General features: G+C 52.9%; 8 protein-coding genes across 8 annotated transcripts; 4 read left to right on the top strand and 4 right to left on the bottom strand.

The window, feature by feature from the left end:
• Window positions 1-133: 133 nt before the first annotated feature.
• Window positions 134-4,432, bottom strand: IAR55_003704 (uncharacterized protein; the record flags this gene model as incomplete). Its single annotated transcript, XM_066946810.1, has 12 exons — window positions 134-232; window positions 296-430; window positions 494-538; window positions 608-831; window positions 892-931; window positions 993-1,008; window positions 1,071-1,091; window positions 1,146-1,338; window positions 1,393-2,241; window positions 2,292-2,979; window positions 3,034-3,546; window positions 3,599-4,432. 12 exons carry the CDS (start codon window positions 4,430-4,432, stop codon window positions 134-136), a joined length of 3,657 nt encoding a protein of 1,218 aa, XP_066803202.1.
• Window positions 4,433-4,649: 217 nt separating this feature from the next.
• IAR55_003703 (uncharacterized protein) lies at window positions 4,650-5,948 on the top strand (the record flags this gene model as incomplete). The annotated part of the gene is made up of 4 exons (XM_066946809.1): window positions 4,650-4,676; window positions 4,731-5,264; window positions 5,354-5,667; window positions 5,735-5,948. 4 exons carry the CDS (start codon window positions 4,650-4,652, stop codon window positions 5,946-5,948), a joined length of 1,089 nt encoding a protein of 362 aa, XP_066803201.1.
• A 146-nt stretch (window positions 5,949-6,094) lies between these two features.
• IAR55_003702 (dihydroxy-acid dehydratase) lies at window positions 6,095-8,358 on the bottom strand (the record flags this gene model as incomplete). The annotated part of the gene is made up of 7 exons (XM_066946808.1): window positions 6,095-6,897; window positions 6,960-7,363; window positions 7,415-7,535; window positions 7,589-7,610; window positions 7,661-7,715; window positions 7,773-8,103; window positions 8,163-8,358. 7 exons carry the CDS (start codon window positions 8,356-8,358, stop codon window positions 6,095-6,097), a joined length of 1,932 nt encoding a protein of 643 aa, XP_066803200.1.
• A 689-nt stretch (window positions 8,359-9,047) lies between these two features.
• Window positions 9,048-11,709, bottom strand: IAR55_003701 (uncharacterized protein; the record flags this gene model as incomplete). Its single annotated transcript, XM_066946807.1, has 9 exons — window positions 9,048-9,148; window positions 9,206-9,339; window positions 9,399-9,583; window positions 9,638-10,450; window positions 10,501-10,647; window positions 10,700-11,148; window positions 11,198-11,427; window positions 11,485-11,576; window positions 11,650-11,709. 9 exons carry the CDS (start codon window positions 11,707-11,709, stop codon window positions 9,048-9,050), a joined length of 2,211 nt encoding a protein of 736 aa, XP_066803199.1.
• Window positions 11,710-11,924: 215 nt separating this feature from the next.
• On the top strand, window positions 11,925-13,122 carry IAR55_003700 (uncharacterized protein; the record flags this gene model as incomplete). Its single annotated transcript, XM_066946806.1, has 6 exons — window positions 11,925-11,956; window positions 12,035-12,164; window positions 12,227-12,422; window positions 12,480-12,583; window positions 12,660-12,790; window positions 12,924-13,122. The coding sequence occupies 6 exons, from the start codon at window positions 11,925-11,927 to the stop codon at window positions 13,120-13,122; spliced, it is 792 nt and encodes a 263-aa protein (XP_066803198.1).
• Window positions 13,123-13,646: 524 nt separating this feature from the next.
• On the top strand, window positions 13,647-15,084 carry IAR55_003699 (uncharacterized protein; the record flags this gene model as incomplete). The annotated part of the gene is made up of 5 exons (XM_066946805.1): window positions 13,647-14,056; window positions 14,120-14,176; window positions 14,230-14,354; window positions 14,410-14,582; window positions 14,653-15,084. The coding sequence occupies 5 exons, from the start codon at window positions 13,647-13,649 to the stop codon at window positions 15,082-15,084; spliced, it is 1,197 nt and encodes a 398-aa protein (XP_066803197.1).
• A 312-nt stretch (window positions 15,085-15,396) lies between these two features.
• IAR55_003698 (uncharacterized protein) lies at window positions 15,397-18,116 on the top strand (the record flags this gene model as incomplete). Its single annotated transcript, XM_066946804.1, has 10 exons — window positions 15,397-15,430; window positions 15,488-15,621; window positions 15,708-15,931; window positions 16,025-16,216; window positions 16,282-16,357; window positions 16,446-16,774; window positions 16,834-16,998; window positions 17,080-17,339; window positions 17,422-17,567; window positions 17,655-18,116. 10 exons carry the CDS (start codon window positions 15,397-15,399, stop codon window positions 18,114-18,116), a joined length of 2,022 nt encoding a protein of 673 aa, XP_066803196.1.
• Window positions 18,117-18,446: 330 nt separating this feature from the next.
• Window positions 18,447-22,236, bottom strand: IAR55_003697 (uncharacterized protein; the record flags this gene model as incomplete). The annotated part of the gene is made up of 13 exons (XM_066946803.1): window positions 18,447-18,498; window positions 18,558-18,802; window positions 18,935-19,224; window positions 19,333-19,742; window positions 19,790-19,862; window positions 19,916-20,006; window positions 20,060-20,123; window positions 20,179-20,315; window positions 20,374-21,230; window positions 21,280-21,394; window positions 21,460-21,476; window positions 21,536-21,644; window positions 21,691-22,236. 13 exons carry the CDS (start codon window positions 22,234-22,236, stop codon window positions 18,447-18,449), a joined length of 3,006 nt encoding a protein of 1,001 aa, XP_066803195.1.
• Window positions 22,237-23,712: the final 1,476 nt, after the last annotated feature.

Here is a 23,712-nt window from a genome sequence, read left to right as displayed (position 1 = left end):
GTCGAGGGAAAGAGCGTATGAACCTGTAGCGAGTAGAGTCAAACAACAAGTGCATTTTACAGTATCATGATTGATTGTTGTGTCATGCGTGATGATGGTCTACAAGATTGTACAACAGATGGAGCACATCACATTATTCGCCGTCCATCTCTTTCTGGATGATGGCAACTGCTCGTTCACATCTCGCCACGACGTCGATATGTCTGATGATGGGTTTATAGCTATGCTGAAGCTGTCGTCGAGTCGCGCGTCAGCCTCTCAAAACTTGTTGTGATTAGGAAAGAACCCCACTCACCGCGATCAGTCGATCCGCGCCCCACAATCTCGAAGTCATCGACGAGATGAAGCTGAATAAGTCCGAAACAGACTCGCAGTTACAGATTTCGTTCTCGTTGAGCTTGAGGATGGCGATGGCGACGCGGAAGAGGGTCTGGGCGGGGCAGAGACTCGTTAGCAGGCTGAGCTTCCGGTGAGGAGGACGGATCATACTCACATCGTGGCCCTCGACGAAGAAGACGTCCCAAACTCTGAACAGGGTCTACACGTGTGGGCAAAGTGTCAGCCGGTATGTCGCCCTTGACTTACCTCCGCCCGTTCTCGCACTCACCTCGACAGGGAGACAGTCCGTGAACAAACTCAAGAACCATCCAAACGTCACGCTGGCCAGATCTACCCCGAGCTTCTCCAGATGATGATACACTTTTGGCACCAATTGTGCCACCAGTTCCGACAGGACTAGCTGGTCCGCTCTGGACGCTAGCAGTGACGGGACAAAGTAATTGGGAGGAAGAAGGCGATCGACGAGACAGGTCAATACCCAGTACGCTTGTTCTGCGGGTGCAAAGGTCAGTAAGCCATCAGATGCTCACTGGGAAGAAGGCTCAGACTGACCTTCATCTGTGTGGGTGAGTAGCAGCGTCGCGGCGAGCATCTATGAAGGGCATATGGTCAGAATTGTCACTGGAGGAGGACGAAATACGACGCCATCTTACGTTCATTCCCTGGCAGCTGCAATGAAAGGTGGAAATGTCAGCGATGCTTCTGGTTCATGCTACCCTTCTGACACCCACTATCCGACAGCTGGATTGTGCCTGTGTCTTTTGTCAGCCAAGCACATGACAGTCGCTGGACTGAGTCGCACTCACCAGCTATAAGCCACCAACACCCTCCTCAATTTGCCTACTCCCGGACCATCCCCTCCGAAGAACACATTCCCGGGAAAAGTCCTCCCGACATCCTTCTCTATATCCGCCAGGAATGAAGAAGTATCGTTGGCATGTACCGTGAGGATCTCGGAGTATTCGCCTGGGACCATCAGGTCCTTCGCCCCCGAACATTCTAAACAAACTGTCAGCTTCGATGCGATCGCGGAACCATGCTGATAGCACTCACCCGCCCAAACATCGCTCCTGTAAGTCATTGGTATCCCATGCCTGACCAACTTGGTGAAGCTCCTCCAATCGTCCTGCCCTGTCTTCCCACTCAGACCAATCTGAGAGATCCCAATCAAGCCCGTGCCCCACCGCATTTCATCCTGCCTTCTACCTCTACCACCTGAAGCCGCTGTGCCGCTCTCAGTGCTCCCCCTCGTAGCCGCTTTGCTCTTTGCCCGCCGCTTGAGAAACGCATCCCACTCTACCAACCGTTCTTTCTGCTGCCTGTCGTGAATGTCGGTGAGCTGATCAAGCAGACTCGATATGGTCAATCGACTGGCACTGATCTGGTGAACAGGCTCAGCGGGAGACGAAGGATGAGCGAGGGTGGCGGAAGCGGAAAGCGGTGCAGATGTTGACAGTTCCGCCACACTTTGAGCAGTGTGAGGTCGTGGTTGAAGACTTGAAGCGCCTCTGGCTGAGACCGTCAGCTGATCCTGCGCCGTGATGGGTTTCGCCGGGGATGGGTTCAAGCTCATCAGAGTCGTGGAACGATGCCGGCTGTGATCCACACGAGAAGACGAACGAGAGCGAGGGGGTGTAGTGGAGTCGGGCGACTTGGAATTGGCGTCAGTCGAGTCGATAGATCTCCGCGGTGATGTTATTGACCCTTGGTCGTCAGGTCTCTCATTGGCTCTGTCAAGTTTGCTGATGTCGGATCGTTGACTTCCTCTCGAGTTCCGACGTCGTTTGGCTATCCATCCTTCTGTCTCTTCATCTATACGCGGGATCATGCCGTTCAAAGACATCGGAGCGGGTGTGCCCGCAACTGAGGCGTCCTTCAACATCTTGGCATGTTGAATGTCGTCTAAGATACGTCAGTAGTTATCTTTGTACGTGACATGGAAGCGGGCTCACAGATGAACCCGTATCGGTCAGTCAACGGCTCTTCGTCGCTCTCAAACCGACTTGCTGTCGCCATCTTGGTCTTGCTCACTTTCGTCGACTGGAAGAACGACCCGAGATTCTGCCGGGAGAGCAGAACGGTCGGAGGTCGTGCTTCGTCTGGTACAATCGACGACAGTTCGACTGAGGGTGGCGGTGTTTCTTCACTGGGCGAGTGGTGACTTCCTCCCACCTGTACGCCCGACGGAGGGGACACAGCGGTCGTGGGGAAACCCCTCGATGAGGAGGTCCTGCTTAGCAGGGATGGTCGGGTCTCTTCGCTCAATCCAGAAATTGCTTTGGTACCCCTCAAGGTGGCACTCGATACTGAAGACAGTAGCGATCTTCCTAATGAAGCAGTAGCCGCAAGTGCTTGATCTCCATACCCATGACCCTTCAGCTGGTCTTTCAAAGGCGTCCCAGCTGAAGACGAGGACGAAGGATCCACCGTCATGCCTACAGAATCTTGACTGGCTATAGAAGCTGCCCTACTGCGAGTGTGAGAATCCCGAGAACGATGACGTTGATCCGGTGGTATGCGGGCAAGTATCCCTTCGTCCCTTGCATTGCTGACGAGTGAATGGGCGAGATAGGCAATCAGGGAGTTCGGGGGGATCTCTGGCGATGTGAGGATTGATGATGGATCCGGCGTGATGATACGCTGTATGTATCGTCAGTGTGTGACCTCCAGGCCTCATGAAATGAAGCTGCTCACCGTCGCCAGGAAGATTGCTCTAAACGATGGACTGCTTCCACCATCACCTCTTCTCCAACCTTCTTCGTCTTCCTCGTCCACCAGTGCTGACTCAGAGGCCGATTGCTGGACTATCGGACTCGACGGGACGTGAACAGACGACGCGATCGATCCGATGCTGCCCTTTCTCGGTCTGGTCTTCTTACTTGCATTCCATGCCCACAGACCTGACGCCCAGGACTGTCGATTGATGGGTTTGCTTGTCGAGGGCGTCACATTGGGTATAGCTACGCTGGAAGTACTGTCTATAGAGCGAGCATAGTTGGAAGAAGCGCCAGGCGGATCGTATGAAAAAGGGACGGATATGGACGATGCTGGGGAGCGAGGACGGATCGAGCGAGTGGTCGAGGGAGCAGGTGATGATGGTCTATGAGTGGCTTCGGATGGGAAGGGTTTTGAGGAAAGATCATGTATCGGTGAGTCTGAAGTAAGGGACGTAGAGATGGCTTCGGTCAGGCCGTCATGTATCGACATCTGTCTTTCGTCAGCTCTATATTCGGACTCATTGCAGAGACCCGCTGCTCACCCGATCTGCCACTTTGCGCGGAGGTATACTTCTCGCCCTGGTCTCCTCTCTCAGCCTCTCATTCTCGAGTTCCAGCTTTGCAACGACCTCTCGTAGCTCTCTCACTGCTCGGCTTAGCACTCGCAGTGGGTGATCTGGTGCATCTTGCTTGGAAGGCAGGGACGGGGGCGAAGGTGGGAACAGAGGGGATTTATCGCTTGGCGGTGTTCCGACTCTAGAGAGCGATGGGTCATTCTCCTCGACATGCAGTGTGTGACTTTGATCTTGTTCAGATGAAGACCGGTCCGTCGCCAAGTATCGAGTTCGTGATGGTCCGGGAAGCGACTCAAGGTATTGAGACAACTCTCCATCTGACAAGAGATCAAAGCGGGTCTCCACGATAGCCATCTCATCCCTTCCCAAGCTGTCCAAGTAGCTAAGAAGCGGTCTAGAGCCGGATGAGTCCGCTCGTTGGGACTGAGGTCGATCCAGATGATGTCCCTGGACGTCTTCCAGCCCAGCGGCAGAGCTCAACGATGGAGAGGTCTTACTACCTCGCCTCAGATGCCTTTGTGAAGGACCGACACCGAGGAGATCCGCCTCGCTCAGCCCTCCGTTAGTAGCAGAAGACCTGTGAGTCGGTCGAGATCCAGACACAGTAGCTGCATGAGGTCGGTGTCGATGGGGCGGGGGTATGCTGGGTGACGAACCTCGTTGTGTGTCGGATTGTTGATGAGAGCTGGGATGATTAGAGCTTCGACGCGCGAGTGATGGATGAGCGAGCGGATGTTTTTTATTGTTCTCGTCGATGGAGTGCGGGATGAGCGGTGACCTCGGCTGTGGGTGGTCAGCCATCATGCCAGATGGTGAGGTTGATATGCATGCATGAGGCTTGTGATCTATGGTGTATTCCATCGTCGAGTCGTTGCAAGAAGAGGACGAAGATGACGAGGTGGAGGGGAAACGACGTAAACGGAATCAAATTGAATTTCACTCTCCATGTACCTCTCATCGCCATTATGTTATATCTCTGTCTTCTACCTTCATGGCGTGAACCACTCAATCCTACAACATGGTCAGGACAACCAAGCCGTACCAGGTCAGCTGAACGCTCAGCTCTCTGCCAGCGCATAGCTGATACACACTGTCATAGCGCCCCGAAACATATCGCAAGGCGAATCCTGACGCGCCTGGCTCATGGAAACATGACTTGCATGAAACGGTCAAGTCCTCTCTCGCGTCGCGAATCTCGTCCTCCTCAGCTACGACTGCTCGTGCACCGGCAAGATCCTCTCTAGCCGCTCGGATATCTGGTGGACAGGGCAAGGAGCTCTTACCTTCGTCGTCGACGTCAGGGTCGGTCAAGCTGCACGGTTTCGACGGACCTTTACCTGCTAATCCGAACAACCTCAATGCGGGCGTCGAACTCCTGCCTTCCGCAGGGGGAGGGAAGACCACGAGAGCACCGACGAGAGGAGTCAACAATAAAGGGAGGGAACTGCTGAATGCTGCGTTGGGAGTGGGAGCAAGAGTACAACAAAGAAGGGAAGTGAGAAGGGCTCAACCTGAACCTGCTCCGACACAGCAACAACAGGTTCAGCAGGTCTCGATCATGGGTGCAGCCAAGGGGACGACCTGGGTGAGGGTGGAGAATCTGGCGCTGGGGACGACAGCGGAGGACGTTGTTGTGAGTGCCAGGATAAGACCACTATAGCCATATTGTCACTTCGCAAGTCAGAATGGTGCGCCAATGCTCACCGCACGCCTCTCTCGCAGTCCGCCTTTGACCCTCTACCCGTCCTCAACGCGAAACTCTCCTCCTCGTCCAACTCATCCGTCGTATCCGTCGATCTTGAACTCGAACAACGTTCAGCGGCGGAAGATCTCATCCGACAGTATCATGGTGTGGTAGCAGACGGCAATACCCTCAGCGTGACTATCATCAACACAGGCTTGAAAAGTCGGTTAGGCGGGAGCAATCCTCTGCTACAAAGTCAGAATCAGAGTCAGAGTAGTAGAAGCGGACCTGTTGTTGGTGCTGGCACGATTTCTGCAGCGGGACAGGAATTGCTTGGATCTTCAGGTTCTGGGTAAGCCAACCCATCGTGGCCTCGGGATCTGAAATGATGTAATCTGACTCGATGTCGCTCTACGTAGCAAGCTGTACTCCGACACTGTCCTCTCGTCCAACCCCAACGCAGCCATCGTGACGCTCACCGACGGCTCATCGTCCACACCCAGATCGAATCAGAGTCGACAACGTTCAGACGCATGGCTCATCGGCGGACCAAGTCTTGCGCAGAGATTGGGAAAGGGTAGAGGGAGGGGTCAGATTGGTGGTGGAAGTTATGCTGATATGATGGTGGATTAGGAAGAAGCCAAGGTGAATGGGGATGAAGAGAGGGTAGGACAGTGGGCAGATCATGCAGAAGATGAACCGGAAAAAGTCCAGCTGGGCGATCATTGCAAAATCTTATCAATACATGCAGTGTCAGGTCTGTCCTCCTGAATATACGACTAATGATTCGCCCTGGGGATCCCCTTGGTCTGAGCAATACGTTGGAACTTGACCGCCCGGTTCAACACCATACCCTCGCTGAGTTGACCCACTTCATTCCTGAAGATTTCCTGCCAGGGCGTCTGGCTATCCGGTACCAGACCTCTCTGTTCATACGTGCCCAGCTCCGTCTTCCTCTGTTCGATCTCCTCTGCACTCATCAAGACGTCCGCGGTACGTTTCTTGAGATCGATCCTGATCCGATCTCCATCTCGGATGTAGGCGAGCATACCACCTGCAGCTGCTTCGGGCGACGCGTTGAGGATTGACGGTGAACCTGATGTGCCTGATTGTCTCCCATCACCAATGCAAGGCAGTTCGATCCCCTTCTTGATAAGATGTCCTGGCGGGATCATATTGACGACTTCCGCAGCACCCGGGTATCCTAGGGGTCCTGCGCCTCGCATGATGAGGATCGTTCCAGCCTGGACATGTTCAGCATGCTCGATACGGTGGTGATAGTCTTCAGGACCGTCAAAGACAGCGACGGGGCCTTCGAAAGCTTCGGGATCCTCCGGGTCGGACAGGTATTGTTCTCTGAATGCGGCGGAGATCACAGACGTCTTCATGATGGCACTGTCGAACAAGGACCCGGAAAGATTCAGGAAACCAGCCTTGCTGACGAGGGGCGTGTCGAATGGTCTGATGACTCTTCGGTCGGTGGTGAAGTCGCCGAGGCAGTTCTCGGACATGGTCTGGCCTGAGACCGTGAGGGCAGAAGGGTGAGGAAGAGCGTCGTGGGCGAGCAGCTCGGCGATGACGGCTGGTGGCAAGTGTCAGCTCACTGACGCTGACGAACGCTGTTCAGCGACGCCACCCACTCACCGGGAAGACCTCCAGCTCGGTGATACTCCTCACAGAGCCATTCTCCCGCCGGCATGACATTCACCAACAGAGGCAGCTCGTATCCCACGTTCATCCAGTCAGAGCAGTCCAGCTTGACCCCGATATGCTTGGCAATGGCGTTCAGGTGGATGGGTGCGTTTGTCGACCCTCCGATGGCGGTATTGACCGCAATGGCATTCTCGAACGCTTCTCTGGTGAGGATATCCGACGGCTTGATGTCTTCGCGGACGAGATCGACGATCCGGAGGCCAGTAGAGTATCCACAAGCGCCTCGTTCTCGATATGCTGCTGGGATGGAGGATGAGCCGGGCAAAGCCATACCGAGAGCTTCGGCGAGAGCATTCATGGTAGACGCCGTGCCCATGGTGTTGCAATGACCAACGCTGCGTCGAGTCAGTATGTCATGACTCAAGGGACATCTCCGTTAGACTCACCTGGGAGCGGACAGTGCTACCCTGTTAATGAACTGCGCTTCGTTGATCTTGCCTTCTGCCAGGAGCTTACGACTGTCCCAGACGACACCGCCTGATCCGACGAGCGCGGGACCGTTGTAGCCTGCATCGGTGGTCAGCATGCGCCAGATGCATCAGCAAAAGGTTGCAACAAACCGTTCAACATGGGTCCGACGTTCTGTCCTGATATCAGCGTAGATGCAAGACAGACTCAATGGTTCCGCTCACCATGACGATAGCGGGGATGTTGACCGTAGCCGCGGCCATGAGCAGTGCAGGAGTTCTACGAGATGAAGCGTCACATCAGCGAGGCTCTTCCTGGTACCAGAGACAAGCTCACGTCTTATCGCACCCGGTCAACAGGACAACACCATCCAAGGGGTATCCATAAAGCACCTCGACCAAGCTGAGATAACTCAGATTCCTGTCCAGACTCGCGGTAGGTCTCTTCCCCGTCTCCTGGATCGGATGGCATGGGAACTCGAAAGGCGTCCCACCGTTCGCGATGATGCCGTCTCGGACCCTCTTGGCCAGCTCGAGATGATGTCTGTTGCATGGTGAGAGATCGGATCCTGTCTGGGCAATACCGATCATCGGTTTATTGAGCGGTCGAAGTTCGGAGAGGGTCAAACCGGAGTTGAGGTATCGCTCAGTGTAAAGCGATGTCATCTCTGCGTCGTAGTGGAAGAGTTGTTGGTAGATCGTACTGAGGAATGGAACATGCACTCACCTGGGTCTTCTACATTGTTGAACCACTTTTTCGATCGAAGTGGCACAGCAGGTTCCACCCCTTCATACTTGTTCTCGGCGGCAGTGAACGTCCTCGCTTCCTGTCGAGATCGCTCGAACCCTTCGGCAGGTGGTGCGACGACTGACCCGTCTGCCCGTCCACAGGTACATCCTTCGCAAGCTCCGTTTGCTGACATCGTGTCTGGGTGTATTGTAGGGTGACGAGTGTATATGACCTATGATTACAAAGAGTAGATGCAAGGATTTCGTTGACTCGTTGACTCGTTGACTGAATGGATGAAAGAGATACGCTGTCTCCCACTTGATCTTTGCATGAGATCCCGGTAAATATCGGTCCGACCGAGTGACTCACCCCTGAAAAAAGATGGACAGAATAGGAGATACTACTGCTACTCCTCCTCCGCTTGGCATCCACTACCAAGCTGCATCTCTTCAGCAAGTACGCCATCTCTGACCCTACTTCTGATCTCAAGCAACCGTCGTAACTCCGCCATTAATGCCGTACCCCAGCTCAACGGTAGTCTCCCGGCATGACAGCATCGGCCTCACAGTGACGACAAATGATAGCGACGGTCGAGCAGTTCGCATCGAGTGATGTCTCCAATGCAACCAGAACCCTACACTATCCGATAAATACGTTCAGGCAAGCATTGAAGACATCGCCCAGGGCAGCGTGCGCTCTGTAAGTACGACAGGACCATTGAGTAACGGATGAGACAATCATTATGCATGAAACAACCATGATGCAACGGTCATTGGTTCTAGATCACCCGCCTTTTACTATACTCTGATCATACGTCGGATCTGCCTTGTCAGACGAGATGTTGGGATTGCCGATACCATGCTACAACCTCTCGACAGCTCGTTACCACTTGACCTCATGGATGAGGACCACTTTTGTACTCTCCCCTTGCCAGCCCCTATCTCCGCTGGCCGTGATCATGAACCGACTCGTTGGATCGACGACTATGACGTGCCATCTTCTCAGCACCTTGCTCGCAATCACAAGAACACCGCACTCACTCATCGATGAGATAGTCCCTCCATGATGTCCTGCTATGATCTTGAACGGCGGCTTGGATCTACTCCGTTTCATACTGTCGTCCGGTTCGAAATACTCTGCCGAGTTCCATAGTCTGATGTTATCTTGTGAGGCGCTGTCAGACCTAGGAGCGTTAGTCATGTCCATTTGCGCAGTGTTCACGGATCCACTCACGTAGCAATATGGCGTCCGTCCGGGAAGGCCACGACACAGCTCACAGGACCTGATTCTATTGGCGTCCGTAGCGTACGCAGCAGATTCGGAGCAGTTGAAGAAGATCCCCTTCGAACATCCCATATATCGATGGTGCCGTTTCTTCTTCCCGCCAACACCTGATTCCCATTTGCCAGCCAGCAAGCCTTGAGGCCCTTAGTCAGCGATGATCTGTCGAGCGGAGACGTTACTGCACTCACAGACATACACCATGGGGGTGCTCTATCGCCTGGCATCAGTCTACCCACTCCAACACCCGTTCCCTCGCTCGATGGGATTCGCCTGTCTATCAAGACCACCTGACCGTCCATGGAACTGGTGAGCAGTACATCGTCCGAAAACGACTTGTATGTTGTCGGGCTGAGTAATGGGATGGAATCTGCCGCTCCTTGTCTCGACGTTGAGGGTCCAGCCTGAGGCGTCACGAACAGCGGAGCAGATGCTGATGAAGGGGTAGGTTGTTCTGGCGCAATAGTCGAAGCGGTGGTGACGGGTTGCGGTCTGGCTTGACCAGGTATGGCAATTGGCAGTGGTCTTGGTTTCGTTGGAGAAGAGGGCGGAACGTCGTTGACTGGAGTGGTAGGATTGGTAGGGTGAAGGGAAGGAGGAACTGTCTCGCCATCTGCATCGGCATCGTCGTCGCCGAAGAGCGAATCACCTGATACCGGCGTGTTCGCCTCGGCCATCTCGACATCGCCGTTCGCTCGTGGTGATGACTTGACTCGCTCGCCATCGCTGGTTGGCTTGTTCTCCTCTTCGATGACCGTCTCGGTAGATTGGTCAGCGTCGGGACTTCTCGATCTCTTCTCGAAGAAGTCCGGACCCATGGAGATTGAGATCTTCTCCTTGTCATCCTCGACCGCCTGCTCTTCCTGCTCGTCTCGCTCGTCCTCGTTGCGCGGCGACGGTGTGGGAGAAGGAGGATGAGAGAATGGTCGTAGAGATAAAGAGGACAGCTGAGCTCCATGTGTGGGGTAAGTTCGCACCGTTTGACCAGTGTTCAGATCCCATTCCTGCGAGTGTATCAATACTTGTTCGTTGAGACAACAAATCCAGCGCTTACCCGCAATGTTCCGTCCCAGGAACCACTGATGACCCCCTTCTCGTTCGGAAGCAGGGTCATGCAGGACACGACGCTCGAATGACCCTTGAGGGAATGGACTTGATGTCCAGGTGAATGCCGTAGAGTGTACAGGTTGATTGGTCCAGACTATCATCGGGAGGTCAGCCAGGTCTACGACATGACAGATGGTATCGCTCACCTGCGTCCCTGTTAGAGCCCACAGCGCATCTCCCTCGCAAGCCATACTGTACACTGGCTCCGCTCTCTTTCCCACCTGCCCACCGTTGATTCCCTCAACCTCGTTGGCCCACCAACCTCTCCCAACACCTGCTTTGCTGACCGTTTCTCCCAGACCCACAACGCTCCTCTGTTGTGCCGTCATCATCTGGGCGCCGTTGACGCTGCCCCACAGATCGTATGCTCGCACGTAGCCGTCTTGACTCCCCGCGAGGAGGTAGGAGGAGCATGTGCTAGTGGCGAGAGAGTGGACGGCAGAAGGGAGAGGAATGCCGACGATGGCCTCGATAGCGAGTGAGCTTGGGATGGTGTTGAAAGCGGGCGTCAATAGTGATCGACGTATGAGATGTGGTGGGGCAGGTAGATCAGTAGCGACTCGTAATTTCGAGCTTTGAGAGGGATGTTCGGATGCTATAGAGGGAGTCAGTTGGAATTACAGCGAAGCATCCCTACAACATACCCGCTTCTTCGTCACCATTCACCGTCATATCCACATCTTCCCCCTCCTGATCATCCTCTTCGGTACCTTCCCCTTCCTGCTCATCCTCATCTTCTTCCTCGTTGTCATCCTCATCTTCCTCTTCGCCATCGTCATCTTCGTCTTCGTCTTCATCGTCGTCTCCCTCCCCATCACCATCCTCATCTTCATTTGCATTTTCCTCGTCTGAACCATCGTCGTCGTACCCGTCCCTGATATAGAACACTGAGCATCAGCTGGGATAGCTTTCTCAAGTATGGAGCACTCACTCCATGCCCTCTTCTCCCTCACCATCCCCATCCCCATCCTCCTCATCCCCATCGCCATTCATCCCGTTCTGACCCACATCCATTCCCTCATCCTATACACGAGAATAGTCAGTGATCATTCTCGTATCAGATCGCCTAAGAGCGTCATCCATGTCATGCACTCACTTCGTCCTCTTCATTGTCATCGTAGTACTCGTCCTCGTCATCTTCTTCGTCGCTCCGCATGATGTGAGGAAATGTACATTGATCTCTTGGATAGTAGGTAGGAGGAATGAAAATAAGTTGAAAGGGGAGAGGACAGAAGTGGAGGAAGTGAACTGGGAAGAGACCGGTGAGATGCTGCTGTCTTTCGTCGCTATCTCTCGAACCAGCTCCCCTTTCTCATCTCCAAAGCTCTTCATCAACATCCCTGTGTTGCGATCCAGATATAGCAGCACATCATGTCTGGAACAGGCCCTCGTGAAGCTGTCTTGTGAGTGTTCATCGTTGACTCATGCATTGACGGGAGCGACTAGCCCCACTTGTCACGCTGACACCCCGCCCTCTCCAGCCCGACACGTATGAACCTCACCTTGACCAAGACTCGTCTCAAGGGTGCTCAGACGGGTCATTCTCTGCTCGCCAAGAAACGTGATGCTCTCACCACGAGATTCAGAACCATCCTGAGGAAGGTTGATGAGGTGGGTTTCGGGGAACCAACCGACGCGAACCGTTGACTGAAGGATGATTGACTTGTGGACAGGCTAAACGACTTATGGGTCGAGTTCTCCAGCTCGCCTCCTTCTCCCTGGCAGAAGTGACCTACACCGCTGGTGATATCGGATATCAAGTACAGGAATCGGTTCGAAAGGCGAGCTACACTGTTCAGGCCAGACAGGAGAATGTCAGTGGTGTGGTCCTTCCCGCCTTTGATGGAGTCAGGAGCAAAGATGCCAGTGGTGAGTGGGATCCTGCCTCGCCTACAGCGACCGTGACATCGCTGAGTGACGTTGCAGACTTCAACCTCACTGGATTGAGTCGAGGTGGTCAACAAATCCAGAAATGTAGAGATACATATGTGAAAGCGGTCGGCACGTTGGTCGAGCTTGCTTCGTTACAGGTGGGTCCAGCGGTCTTCCTCTGATCACCTGTCGTTCAAGGTGTAACAGCCTGACACGATGGGTATTTCTGACTAGACCGCATTTACTATTCTTGACGAAGTCATTCGAGCTACCAACCGACGTGTGAACGCTATCGAACACGTTGTCATTCCTCGCCTGGACAACACGATCAAATACATCAACTCGGAGCTGGACGAGATGGACCGGTGGGTAATCTTCTTTCTACCATACACTATGATGAACTCCCTATCTCCTCCTGTCCCAATCATACGTCTGTATGGAATCGCTTCATCATGACCCCTTTCAACCCCTGTCATCGCTGATGCACAACTCCCGCAGAGAGGAGTTCTTCCGACTCAAAAAGGTCCAAGGCAAGAAGAAGCGAGATGCAGAGAAGGCGGACGAGTCACGCCAAGGTCAGAACGAAGAATACCGCGCGCAAGGTGGAGAGGTACACCGGGATGAAGGTATCCGGGGTGGAGATGCTGGCGGGGCTGATATGTTGGATCAAGGCAAGGATGATGATGTGATCTTCTAGGTGAGTGGGTGTTTCCCGAGCTCGCAAGCGAGAGTATGCCAGTGCTGATGGTGCCCGTATAGCTGTCTATGTATCTGCATTACCTTTTCGACACTTGGGAACCGTAGCAGGACTCCTGGGCTGCTTCCATACACTTGTTTGGCTCTCTGATTCCATCCTGTACTTGCAGCTTGCAGGCATTCCAACGCTCTCAGCGATAGCCCGTTCATTGTCTCGTGCATACTGATATCAGGCAATCCTTAAGCTTCAGTGTCTGTCCGTGTCAGTCCGGAATGTACGGACAACAGTAGTGATCAAGATAAAAAGCGTACTACGCCTAATCTCTGTGATTGGCGATTTGACGATGTGCGACAACCAGCTTGCATCCGATCACGCCACCATCACTAAATCAATGGACCGTTTCTTTTGCTTTTTCCTCCAGTCGATGAGATCATGTCATCCAGTCATAGCCATATCATGCATTACTCTTGTCTCTTTGTGAGCCACATCTGTGGGAGGTTCAGAGCAGAAGCCATTGCTTCATCATGGAGGGGCAAAATGGCGAGCGGGGTGAGGTACTTCCATCCAACGCAGACGAGCATCTGCTGATCCTCTCTCTCACCCTCGCTCTAGATCCCCTCGTTCAACATCACGTATCATACAGTGCGATCGACTCCACATATGACGAACCCCAATCGTACACTAGTACTAGACGCGTGGGAATGAAGACGATCCATGCCGTGCTGTCATCGGTATCAGAATGGATAGGCGACACAGGCGTGGATCTGAATCTCAATTGGAGATTATGGCGTGAACCTGTATCGAGAAGACCAACGCGACCAGATGAAGACGGAATAGTGCATGAGGATGAGCATCGATTCGGCAGATGGAACAAGCAGACTCTGTCAGGCAATGCATTGGTCGTTCCTTTGTTCTTCCTGACGTTCTCGTCTGCGTGAGTCGTCTCTAGATGTTAGGTCACGGACGGGGGAGTTGACAGATGATATTTGCACGATAGGTTGGCAGATTCTGTCACGCTGAGATCCTATAACACCTTTGCAACAAGCATGACGGGGTCAGTTATTCCTCAGGCTCTCACACTGGCCCTCGGTGCTTACGAGCTCGCAGCAACACTGTGCTCCTCGCAATGGCGGTGGTGGGAACAGCTACAAGATCACCCGTTTATGCCGGTGTATCGCTCTTCGGGTTTGTCGGTGCAGGACTAGTCTTTGGCCAGATAGGGAACCTTTGCGGTGCGTTGACCCCCAGTCACTCGACTCGACTACGCACACTAACTATGGACTGAAGGCCATCGCAGACGCTCATGGTTACTGATCAATCTCTCTATCCAACTGGCGATCCTGGTGATTGCGACACTTTTATCGTCGGTGTTTGCTAAGACGCCAATCGGCGTAAAAGGGAGACATGATTGGGTGTATTTGCTCCTGTTTGGTCTACAAGGAGGGATCCAAGTGACCCTGGTGAGCCTACACCCCCTTGATACCTGCTCAATCTGCCAACTTGACTGACTGACTGATTCGAATCCATTAGGCCGCCAACTCCGGATGTCGTGAACTGCCTACGGCGATGATGACAACCCCTTACGCGGCGTTGATATCCGATCCTACCCTCTTCTCATCTGGATCAGGCAAAGACGTCTCTGCTCGTAATCGACGGTTCGTCTACGTTGTCCTCTTTTGGGTGGGGTGTTTCACCGGCGCAGGAATCGCGAAATGGTCATCGGTGTGGGTCATGACGGTAGTTGTGATAGGTTGCAAATTATTAGCAGTAGCCTTTGTGATACTCGCTCGTGGAGACGACCACGGGATAGATAAGTGGAAGACGAGTATCAGTTGGGACGATAGAGTTCGAAATAGACAAGGATCGACGAGTAGACAAGAAGGAGGAGGAGGGAAATCGACCACTGTGTTCAGAAGGTTGTCATTGCAGAAACCGAGAGATGAGCAGAGTGTAGCGATGTGATCCGCGACACGATGTCTACCTTGCTATGCATGTGCGGTTCTTCGGTTCTTGTCAGCTGCGTAGGAAGTCATGCTGCACGCATGCTTCCAGAAGAAGTAGCGGAGGACCAAGGCGACTGACTTTTTCCACCGGGAATCGATGACGTTGCGATCAAATGCAATCTTATCGCGATCGTCCAAGTTTTGATGACTATTACTCTGTCCATCTCGAAAGCCTGTTCCATCTTTGGCCGTCGGAAGTATCGTCTTATAAGGCTCAGCAGCGGCTCGTTGCACGGTTACCAATAGCGACTCGACCCATACGCTGTACACGATGTCCGAAGGACGGAAGAAGGCTATCATCGTCGGTGAGTCATACGCATCAGCACTTTTCGCTTTCCTCACTGATCACTCCTGACCTAAAGGCGCCGGTGTCGGTGGTACAGCGACTGCTGCTCGACTCGCCCATGCCGGCTTCGACGTTGAGGTATATGAGAAGAACGAGTATTCAGGTGGAAGATGCAGTCTGATCCATCACGACGGGTATCGATTTGATCAAGTGAGATCAAATCCTTTCTCCTAAAGTATCATACCTTCTCAGGTAAAGTTGATTGATTTCTCGCTGACACTTGACTTCACACGCAGGGCCCATCGCTGTTACTTCTCCCACCCCTCTTCCATCAACTATACAACGATCTCGGAGCGAGGCTCGAAGACCATATCGATCTTATCCAGTGTACACCCAATTATGTGATCCACTATCATGATGGGGAGAAGGTGGTCCTCAGCTCCGATAGAGCTCAGCTGGGCGCAGAGGTGGAGAAGTGGGATGGACCGGGAGGAGCAGCGAGACTGGAAGGATTCCTCAGGTGAGTGGGAGCTACACCGGCTTTTCTGGTTCTTGCTTGTCCACGACCTGAGATGGGTTAGATCACTTGATTGACGTTTACTTATCTTTGAAGGGAAGCAGGGATACACGGTAAACTATCATACGATCTCGTCCTCGCCAAACCGTTCAACACTCTCTTGGCGATGGCTCGTCTAGAAGTAGTTCTCAATCTGATCAAGCTACATCCGTTCGGGAGTCTATGGGGCAGATGCGCTAGATACTTCAAGACGGAGAGAATGAGAAGGGCTTTCAGCTTTGGTAGTATGTGAGTGGGTCTCCACTGAAGGTTCAAGGGAAAAGAGCAGAAGCTGATACTTCGGATATCCACAGGTATCTGGGAAGCTCGCCATTTGATGCTCCCGGGACGTATACTCTGCTACAGTGGACGGAGACGTGTGAAGGTATTGTGAGTTCCTATCACAGACCTCTTTCCCTTGCTTCCGCTCTGTGCTTCTCGATTCGGATCCTGACCCTCGATAACTCTGTACACCCAGTGGTACCCTCGTGGAGGCTTTCATCAAGTCGTGCAATCCCTCGTCAACATCGCCACCTCCCATTCAGCCAAATTCCATTTCTGCACACCAATCTCTTCGGTCACATACAACTCGTCAGGTCGAGCGACGGGTGTCACGCTCGAGAACGGAGAGAAGAAGGAGGCGGACGTGGTGGTCGTCAATGCTGATCTGGTCTGGGCCCATAACAACCTGTTCCACAAGGAGGGTCGGCGGACAGAGAATACGCAAACGGAACAACGGAAAGAACTACCAAAGTCTGAACGATTAGATCCTCGATTAGCAGACCGACTGAACAACAAACCTCATTCGTGAGTACATTATATCACTCGGATCGCACCGCGACGAATCTGCTGATCACACCGAGCAGCTGCTCTTCGATCTCATTCTACTGGGCAATGGACTCCACGATCCCATCTCTCAACACGCATAACATCTTCCTCGCAGAGGACTACAAGGGCTCGTTCGACGATATATTCAAGCGAAAGGGGATGCCTCGAGAGCCAAGCTTCTACGTCAACGTCCCGTCAAGAGTGTGAGTGCGTTGCGTTTCCGAGGTCTTTGTCATCATTCCTCAATGCTGAATCGGAGTTTTTGCTCTATCGTTCCGCCGCAGAGACCCTTCAGCCGCTCCTGAAGGTAAAGACTCGATCGTCGTTCTCGTGCCGGTCGGTCTCCTGCTCCCTTCTTCGAAAGACGGCGAGACGATCAAGACTTTCTCGAAGGGCGAGAAGAAGCCTGAGACAGACAGTCAGGATTGGCCAGCTTTAGTGGAAAGAGCACGCAGTCAGGTGATCGAAAGTATGGAGAAGAGATTGGGTATCGTAGGCCTGAGAGAGAAGATTGTATGGGAGGGTGTGAATACGCCGCAGACCTGTGAGCTGGACCGTCCACGTACAGGCCCTACTAGAAGTAACGTTCTCGAACTGTCTGACACTGATGGGACGCGACGACGCAGGGAAAGACAAGTTCAACCTCACTCACGGATCCATCCTGGGTATCACCCACGATTTCTTCAATGTCCTTTCGTTCAGACAACAAGCCAGACATCCATCCTTGAAGAATGCTTATTTCGTAGGGGCCAGCGCTCATCCAGGTACAGGAGTGAGTAGAGTCGTCCATCACACTCACGTTCATCATTCGGTGGATTTATCGTCTCGCCAGGACTGACATACTCCTCTTGTGGATTAGGTCCCTATCGCCATTGCCGGTTCGAGATTATGCACTCTTGCCGTCCTTGAAGATCAATCCATGTCTCTCCCCGGATCGTACAGACGTCGCTCCCCTAGAACGACATCGTTGGATAGACCTCGATCCAGAGACTTGCTTTATGTGATGGAAGACTGGTTCGGTGCCCTCTTCCCTTATCTCATCGGAGCGATCTTTGCCTTGGGACTGGTCTTGTATCTTCCCGGAGGCTTTGGCGGCAAAACTGGGCCTTTTCGAACGGCCACGAACCCCAGCATCATGAAGTCTACAAGTACGACATCCAAGCTTCACAGCATCATGCTTTCGGCGATGGGACCGAATGCCGTTGGGAAGATACGGGATCAGGTCCTTTTATTCGTTCGAGCGCATCAGGACTGGGTCGGACTTCCATTCGGTTTGCTCGTCCTGAGTATCATGTCGATATTGGCTTACTATACAGCTTAGCGGGCGAGACGAGCAGGTCGTCTTCGCGAGGGAACCAAGGGGTGGATTACTGTAGTAAATGGTTTCAAATTTATAGCATCGCACAGCATCATGCAGTTAGTTATCCTGTTGTTGAGTAATCGGCAGGTCGCGTGTAGTCGAACAATTCCCACATGTTCACCTTGCAGGTGCAAGGAAACGGATTGGCTCAAAATGCAATGTGTATGCGAACAGTCTATGCAATGGTGATCCCTCTCTCCTCTTTTCTCTCTCTCCCCGTTGATCGACGAGCCATGTGTCCTTGCTCAATTTGGAAAGATTCGATCCTCGCCATTCGCTTCGGGTAACCCTTTAGATACTTGCCAGCCGAGTGAGATACGCCTCGATCACTCGTTTGCCATTCCTGCATGGTCATGACGATCAGCTAAGATGCTCAGCATGACGGCGAAAGAGTCTACTCACCTCAGGTTCAACAATCTCATCCTTTCATTGGCCAAATGACCCGCATCGGAACTCTGACCCAGAGGGAGATGAACGCAAGGCGCTCCGAATTCCTTCTCGAGCCAAAAGACGGTAGGGACAGTCCCGCCTTCTCTGATTTTGAGAGGTTGAACCCCCCACACGTCTTGGATGGAAGCTTCGAGGGCCTTGAAGTATGGAGAGTCGAGCGACGTGAGCCACCATGAGGCAGAGTGCGTGACTTTGATCTGTGGGCGGGATTGAAGTCAGCAAATGCACTAGGAGTCGCTCAAACCAGTGAATATGGAAAGATGCGAGTAAGAGTCCTGAAGAATGTTGCAGATGGCAACAAGACGAGGACATAGTAAACGCTGACCCACCTCAAACTGATTCGGCGACTTCAACTCCTTGAACGTATTCTCACAGAACTCCTTTAATCCCTTCACGATATCGTCCAGCTCTTGATCAGGAACAATTCTCATCGAGATGTCCGCCGTGACCTTGTTCGGGATGACGGTCTTGTTCCCAGACCCTGAAGCGGTGATGCTAGCTATTGAGAAGGAAGGTTGACGCCATACTCGGACGAGTTCTTCCAGCTGACGGCCAGAGGCCGAAGCGACGTCACGAAGGAGAGACATCTCTCCGGGTGTTTCAGGGCGGACAGAGTCGTCTGGAAGAGTATGGTTAGCTTCCATATTGGCGCTTGTCGAGCATAGACGAAGAGAGAGATTTATAGTGTGTGGAAGACGCTGTAGACTTCAATTGGTCGGACACTCACAGAATCCAGGCAACTTAACTCCCGTAGAATCAGAAATTGCCCCTAAAACCCTCACGATATCAAACATAGGCTCGACTGTTGCACCTCCATCCACACCATTATGTAGATCCTCGACCGAGTTCGACACCGTAAGGTTTGCATAGACTACACCTCGCATTCCAAACACGACACAAGGATCCGCTTCGTCGATCCAGGTTGAGTTGGAGAGGAGCACCGCGTCAATGTGCCCGATGTCCGCTTTGTGTGCTCGTACCGTCGAAGCAAAACCACGGCTTCCAGCTTCTTCTTCGCCTTCGATTATCATCACAAGATCTACCTCAAGTTCACGACGCTGACGAAGAGATGCCGCAGCGCATGCCACTGCGAGAATCGGGCCCTTGTTGTCGGTGACCCCTCGGCCATACAGATACCTATAACCTCATTAGCGTATGTCCCACACGGGTGCTATCAGACGTACCCGTTTCTTCCTGACAGCACCCAAGGGTCGGTCTCCCAGTACTCTGCCGCGGCGGGCTGGACATCGTAGTGACCTGAGAGTGATGGTCAGCCTACTGCGTCCGCATGGACTAACACGTCAGCTTACCATAGAACAGCAATCGCTTCCGAGGTTTGCCTGTGTCCCTGCCTTCAAAGGTGGCAAGGACCAGAGGGTTCTTTCCTTGTTCACCCGAGAGCTGCAATCGGAGTGTCAGACGTATCGAAAGCTGATTGAAGCAACGAGACTCACCACTTCGGAGATCGCGCCAAGCTGGGACAGAATCTTCTTGAGCAGATGTGCACCTTGTCGGCAGCTATGAAAATCCGTCGTATGAGCGCAGTCTTTTACATGTCACGGCCATTACTTACCTCTCGCGATGCGCATCGTCGCTGACAGTGGGTACAGCCACGAGTTTCGATAGCGCATAAAGCATCACATCTCCTTCGCCTTCCACATCGATCTCGTTATCGTGGTCAAGTCCTTTCGGCAGCTCGACAGACCAAATCTTCAATAGTCATTATCATCAGCACGGCTTGTCAGGTTATGCACCTCAGCCAGCTCACCTTGACAAAAGAGTCACTACCTGTCGTGATCAACTCCCAACCATCCCCTCTCAGCGTCGGGACAACCGTACTGCTCATCACGGTCCCGTTATGCGCTTTGAAAGCCGCTGTACAGTCGAATTCCTCATTCATCCTCAGGACTCGCCCATCCGCACTCGTGGTGTACACGTCGCTTCCCAACACCGTCATAGCCATGACATCCGCGTCGTGAGCTTCGATGGTCCTCACACACGCACTTGTCTCCAAGTCCCACACCACGATCTCACCCGCTTGCAAGCCCGCATAGAGGAGCGAGTCTCTGACGGCGAAAGAAAGGACTCCGCCGGGTAAGGCATCAAAATGTCGGACCAGTGTAAGACCCCCTCCCATTTCTGCTTCCCATATCTTGACGTCGGAGTCACCGCTTCCGCTCACCAACCATTTCCGTCCATTCGGCCGATCAATCATGATCATGGCATAGATGTACCCATAGTGAGCAAAAGGGCGACGCGAATCCGGTGAAACCTCGAGCTCGGTTGCTGGATGTTCCGCGCGATCGTTCAAGCTGAGTGTGTCGAGATCGGCAGAGGATATATAGTCTTTTCGAGACGCTGGAACCGGAGTGGGTATGGCCGAGACGATAGGGGATTTTGGTGTGCTGGCGCCACTCCTCGATCCGTTGGGAGGGTTGTCAAAGAAGGTATGAGGCTTGTATCGACCGCTCCGTTGGGACGGACCGGGCTTGCTGAGGGGGTCGATCCCGTTCGTCTTGAGAGGGACGACTTGGACAACACTTGCTGCGGAGGCGGAGATCTTGCGTCGACGGACTGGACCTGGACCGGCAAAGTTGACCCATTCGATGGAAGCGCTTTGTGAGCCTGAGAGAGTGTGTCAGCGATGTTTGGTGAGTTCGGGTGAGAGATTTACCAAAATATAAGGTGCCACCTTCCCTCTCGTCCCAAGCAAGGGAGTAGATATCACCAGACGTGTCGTCACAAGGATGAATGATGTAGATGAGCTCAAGAGACTTGGTAGACCAGATCTGCGAAAGGTTTTTCGTCAGCATCGCAAGGCGGTCGGATCGAACCTGACCGCAGCCCAACTCACTCTGACATCACCAGAGCCTATGATCCGTGGTGACGGATATAAGCTATTTATCCGGGCAAAGAGTTGAATCACTCACTGCTCGAGCTGACGAGCCAATCCCTGTCCTCAATGACGAGAAGAGCTAGGACACTCCCTTCGTGCCCTAGAAGCCGGTACATGGGCTGCAAAGAAGCTCTCGAAAACACCTACACATGTCGTCAGATCAACTCCTCTACAAGACGTCACACTCACCGTAATTTCATTGTCAAGACTTTGACACCCTGCATAGACATATCTGTCATCCGCGGCAAGACTCAGAATCCTCCCATTCCCCACGCTTAGCAGGTGCGACAGAGCTGGCATCTTCCCCTTTCTCTCCCTCGTCAACGAGTCTATTTTGTTGTCGAGGTCGGGACCACCGTTGACGTGAATTTGCAGGTCGGTGAGTTTACGATGCAGCCCCAGTGATATGGGCGGGTTAAGGAATTGAGAGGGGTGGAGTGAACCGGGTGGGATGGGGAGTAAAGTGGGAGGTGGCACAGGCGGCGGATTGATCGATTTTGCGATTGGAAGGTCGTATATTGGGCGGAGATCGAGGTCAAGCCCAAGGGTGTGTTGCGAGGGGGACAGAAGGATTGGGGTGGACGGAGCAGATGGTCGAGGTGTCAGGAGGGGGAAAGTAAGATGGTTTGGTGAGCGTTTGAGATGACGTCCAGGTGGAGATAACGTTGGGGAGAGAGGAGGGGTGGCGAGAGAGTCGTACAGGTGGGGCAGGATACGATCGTCGTCGAGTGACATGATGGGCAGGTCAGATGTTCGACAGAGAGATGTGTGTGGATTCGAGTCGAGTTTTGTTGTTGTATTCGATCAGCAGGTGATCGTTGTTGAATTTGTTTGACGGAGCAGCGATAAAACAAAGGTTAATGCGTGAGCACGTAGTCTGACGTTGTCTCGGGGATGATGAGCAGGTGAGCAAATCAGCGGAAAAGGGCAGAGTATCAAGCGACGGAAACCAGGATGCTCAAGCGACAGTCAAACCAGAAGAGATATGATCGGTGTACGTAGATCGTGACTTGATTGCCACCAGGAAAAGGGGTCGTTGGTGGTGTTCTTTCCCTCCTACAGAAGGTCTAGTAGTATGCGAAGACAGATAGACTTGAGTAGTGGTGCTAGTGAGCGCTAAGACAGGCAAGTGGTGCGTGTGTGTGAAAGTGACTGTGACTGTGACGAAAAGGTTGGAGTAGAGGTTGTTGTTGCCTCTATAACCATGGGGGTAGACCAACACCATCTTGGTCCTCAACTCAATGACGAGACATCACCTCATCATATCATCCCCATCCTTTCTTCTCGGACTCCCATCCAAAGACATCGTAACGACGAACGCTTGCGAGCGATACTCAATCGCCAAACGCCAAGAGAGAAACACCCACCTTTTCTCACCCCACTATCTTTCCTTTCATTCAAAGGTCTATCTCTATTATCGATGACCCTTTCACCGTTCATCCCTTGACCGTTTCGACCTGTACCAGGACTAGAAGTGAGATTGGTGGTGCTTGTGGTCGAACAGTCGTGGAGGAATAGAGGAGGAGTTGGGTATGGGAGCTGGGAAGGTTCGGGACGGTCGTGAGTGGGTGAAACAGTCGTCATTTTGAGTGCTTGAGATGATCAAGGGAGCGAGATGATAGAAGTTGCGGATCTGATGTAATGCTCGGTCGTGTTTGGCACAGTCTGTATCAATATAGTGTTGGCCGAGTGGCAATCGGATGTATAGCGAAAGATCACGAAGAGTGATGTGATGCAGGAGAAGGAGGAGATGTCGTCGAAGGCTTCTCCAATGAGCTCGAGCTCTTCTAGGTGAGGTAAATCAGAGGCACAGCACGGAATGGCTGATAGCTTGATGTGTCGCCTCGTGCATCAGCGTCGGTGCAGTCTTGTTCGTCGTGGACGTTGTGTGTCGAGGTGTGATGATGATCAACAGTCCGGCAAAGTAAAGTCAATGACAGGATGGTAATTCGACATTCACTTCATCCTCTCAGGCGCCATCAAAAGTACATCATCTATCTCGCTTCATATCTCTCACGGCCGACCCAAGAAAGCGCTGACTTGCATGCACCATTCCTCTCGAGAATTCAGAATGCAGCACTGACATGACTACGGGACGACTCTTGTACAAATGCTGAATGATGGGTGTGCTGCATGCAAAGACATAGATCCTATAATGCGAATCTCCTTGACCGTCACCTCTAATCTACAACATATTTCGCTGCGTCATTC

This window comes from Kwoniella newhampshirensis, chromosome 6 (genome assembly GCF_039105145.1).
Source record: "Kwoniella newhampshirensis strain CBS 13917 chromosome 6, whole genome shotgun sequence".
NCBI lineage: Eukaryota > Fungi > Basidiomycota > Tremellomycetes > Tremellales > Cryptococcaceae > Kwoniella > Kwoniella newhampshirensis.
The sequence above is the reverse complement of the archived record's forward strand: the minus strand, read 5'-3'. Positions and strand labels throughout refer to the sequence as shown.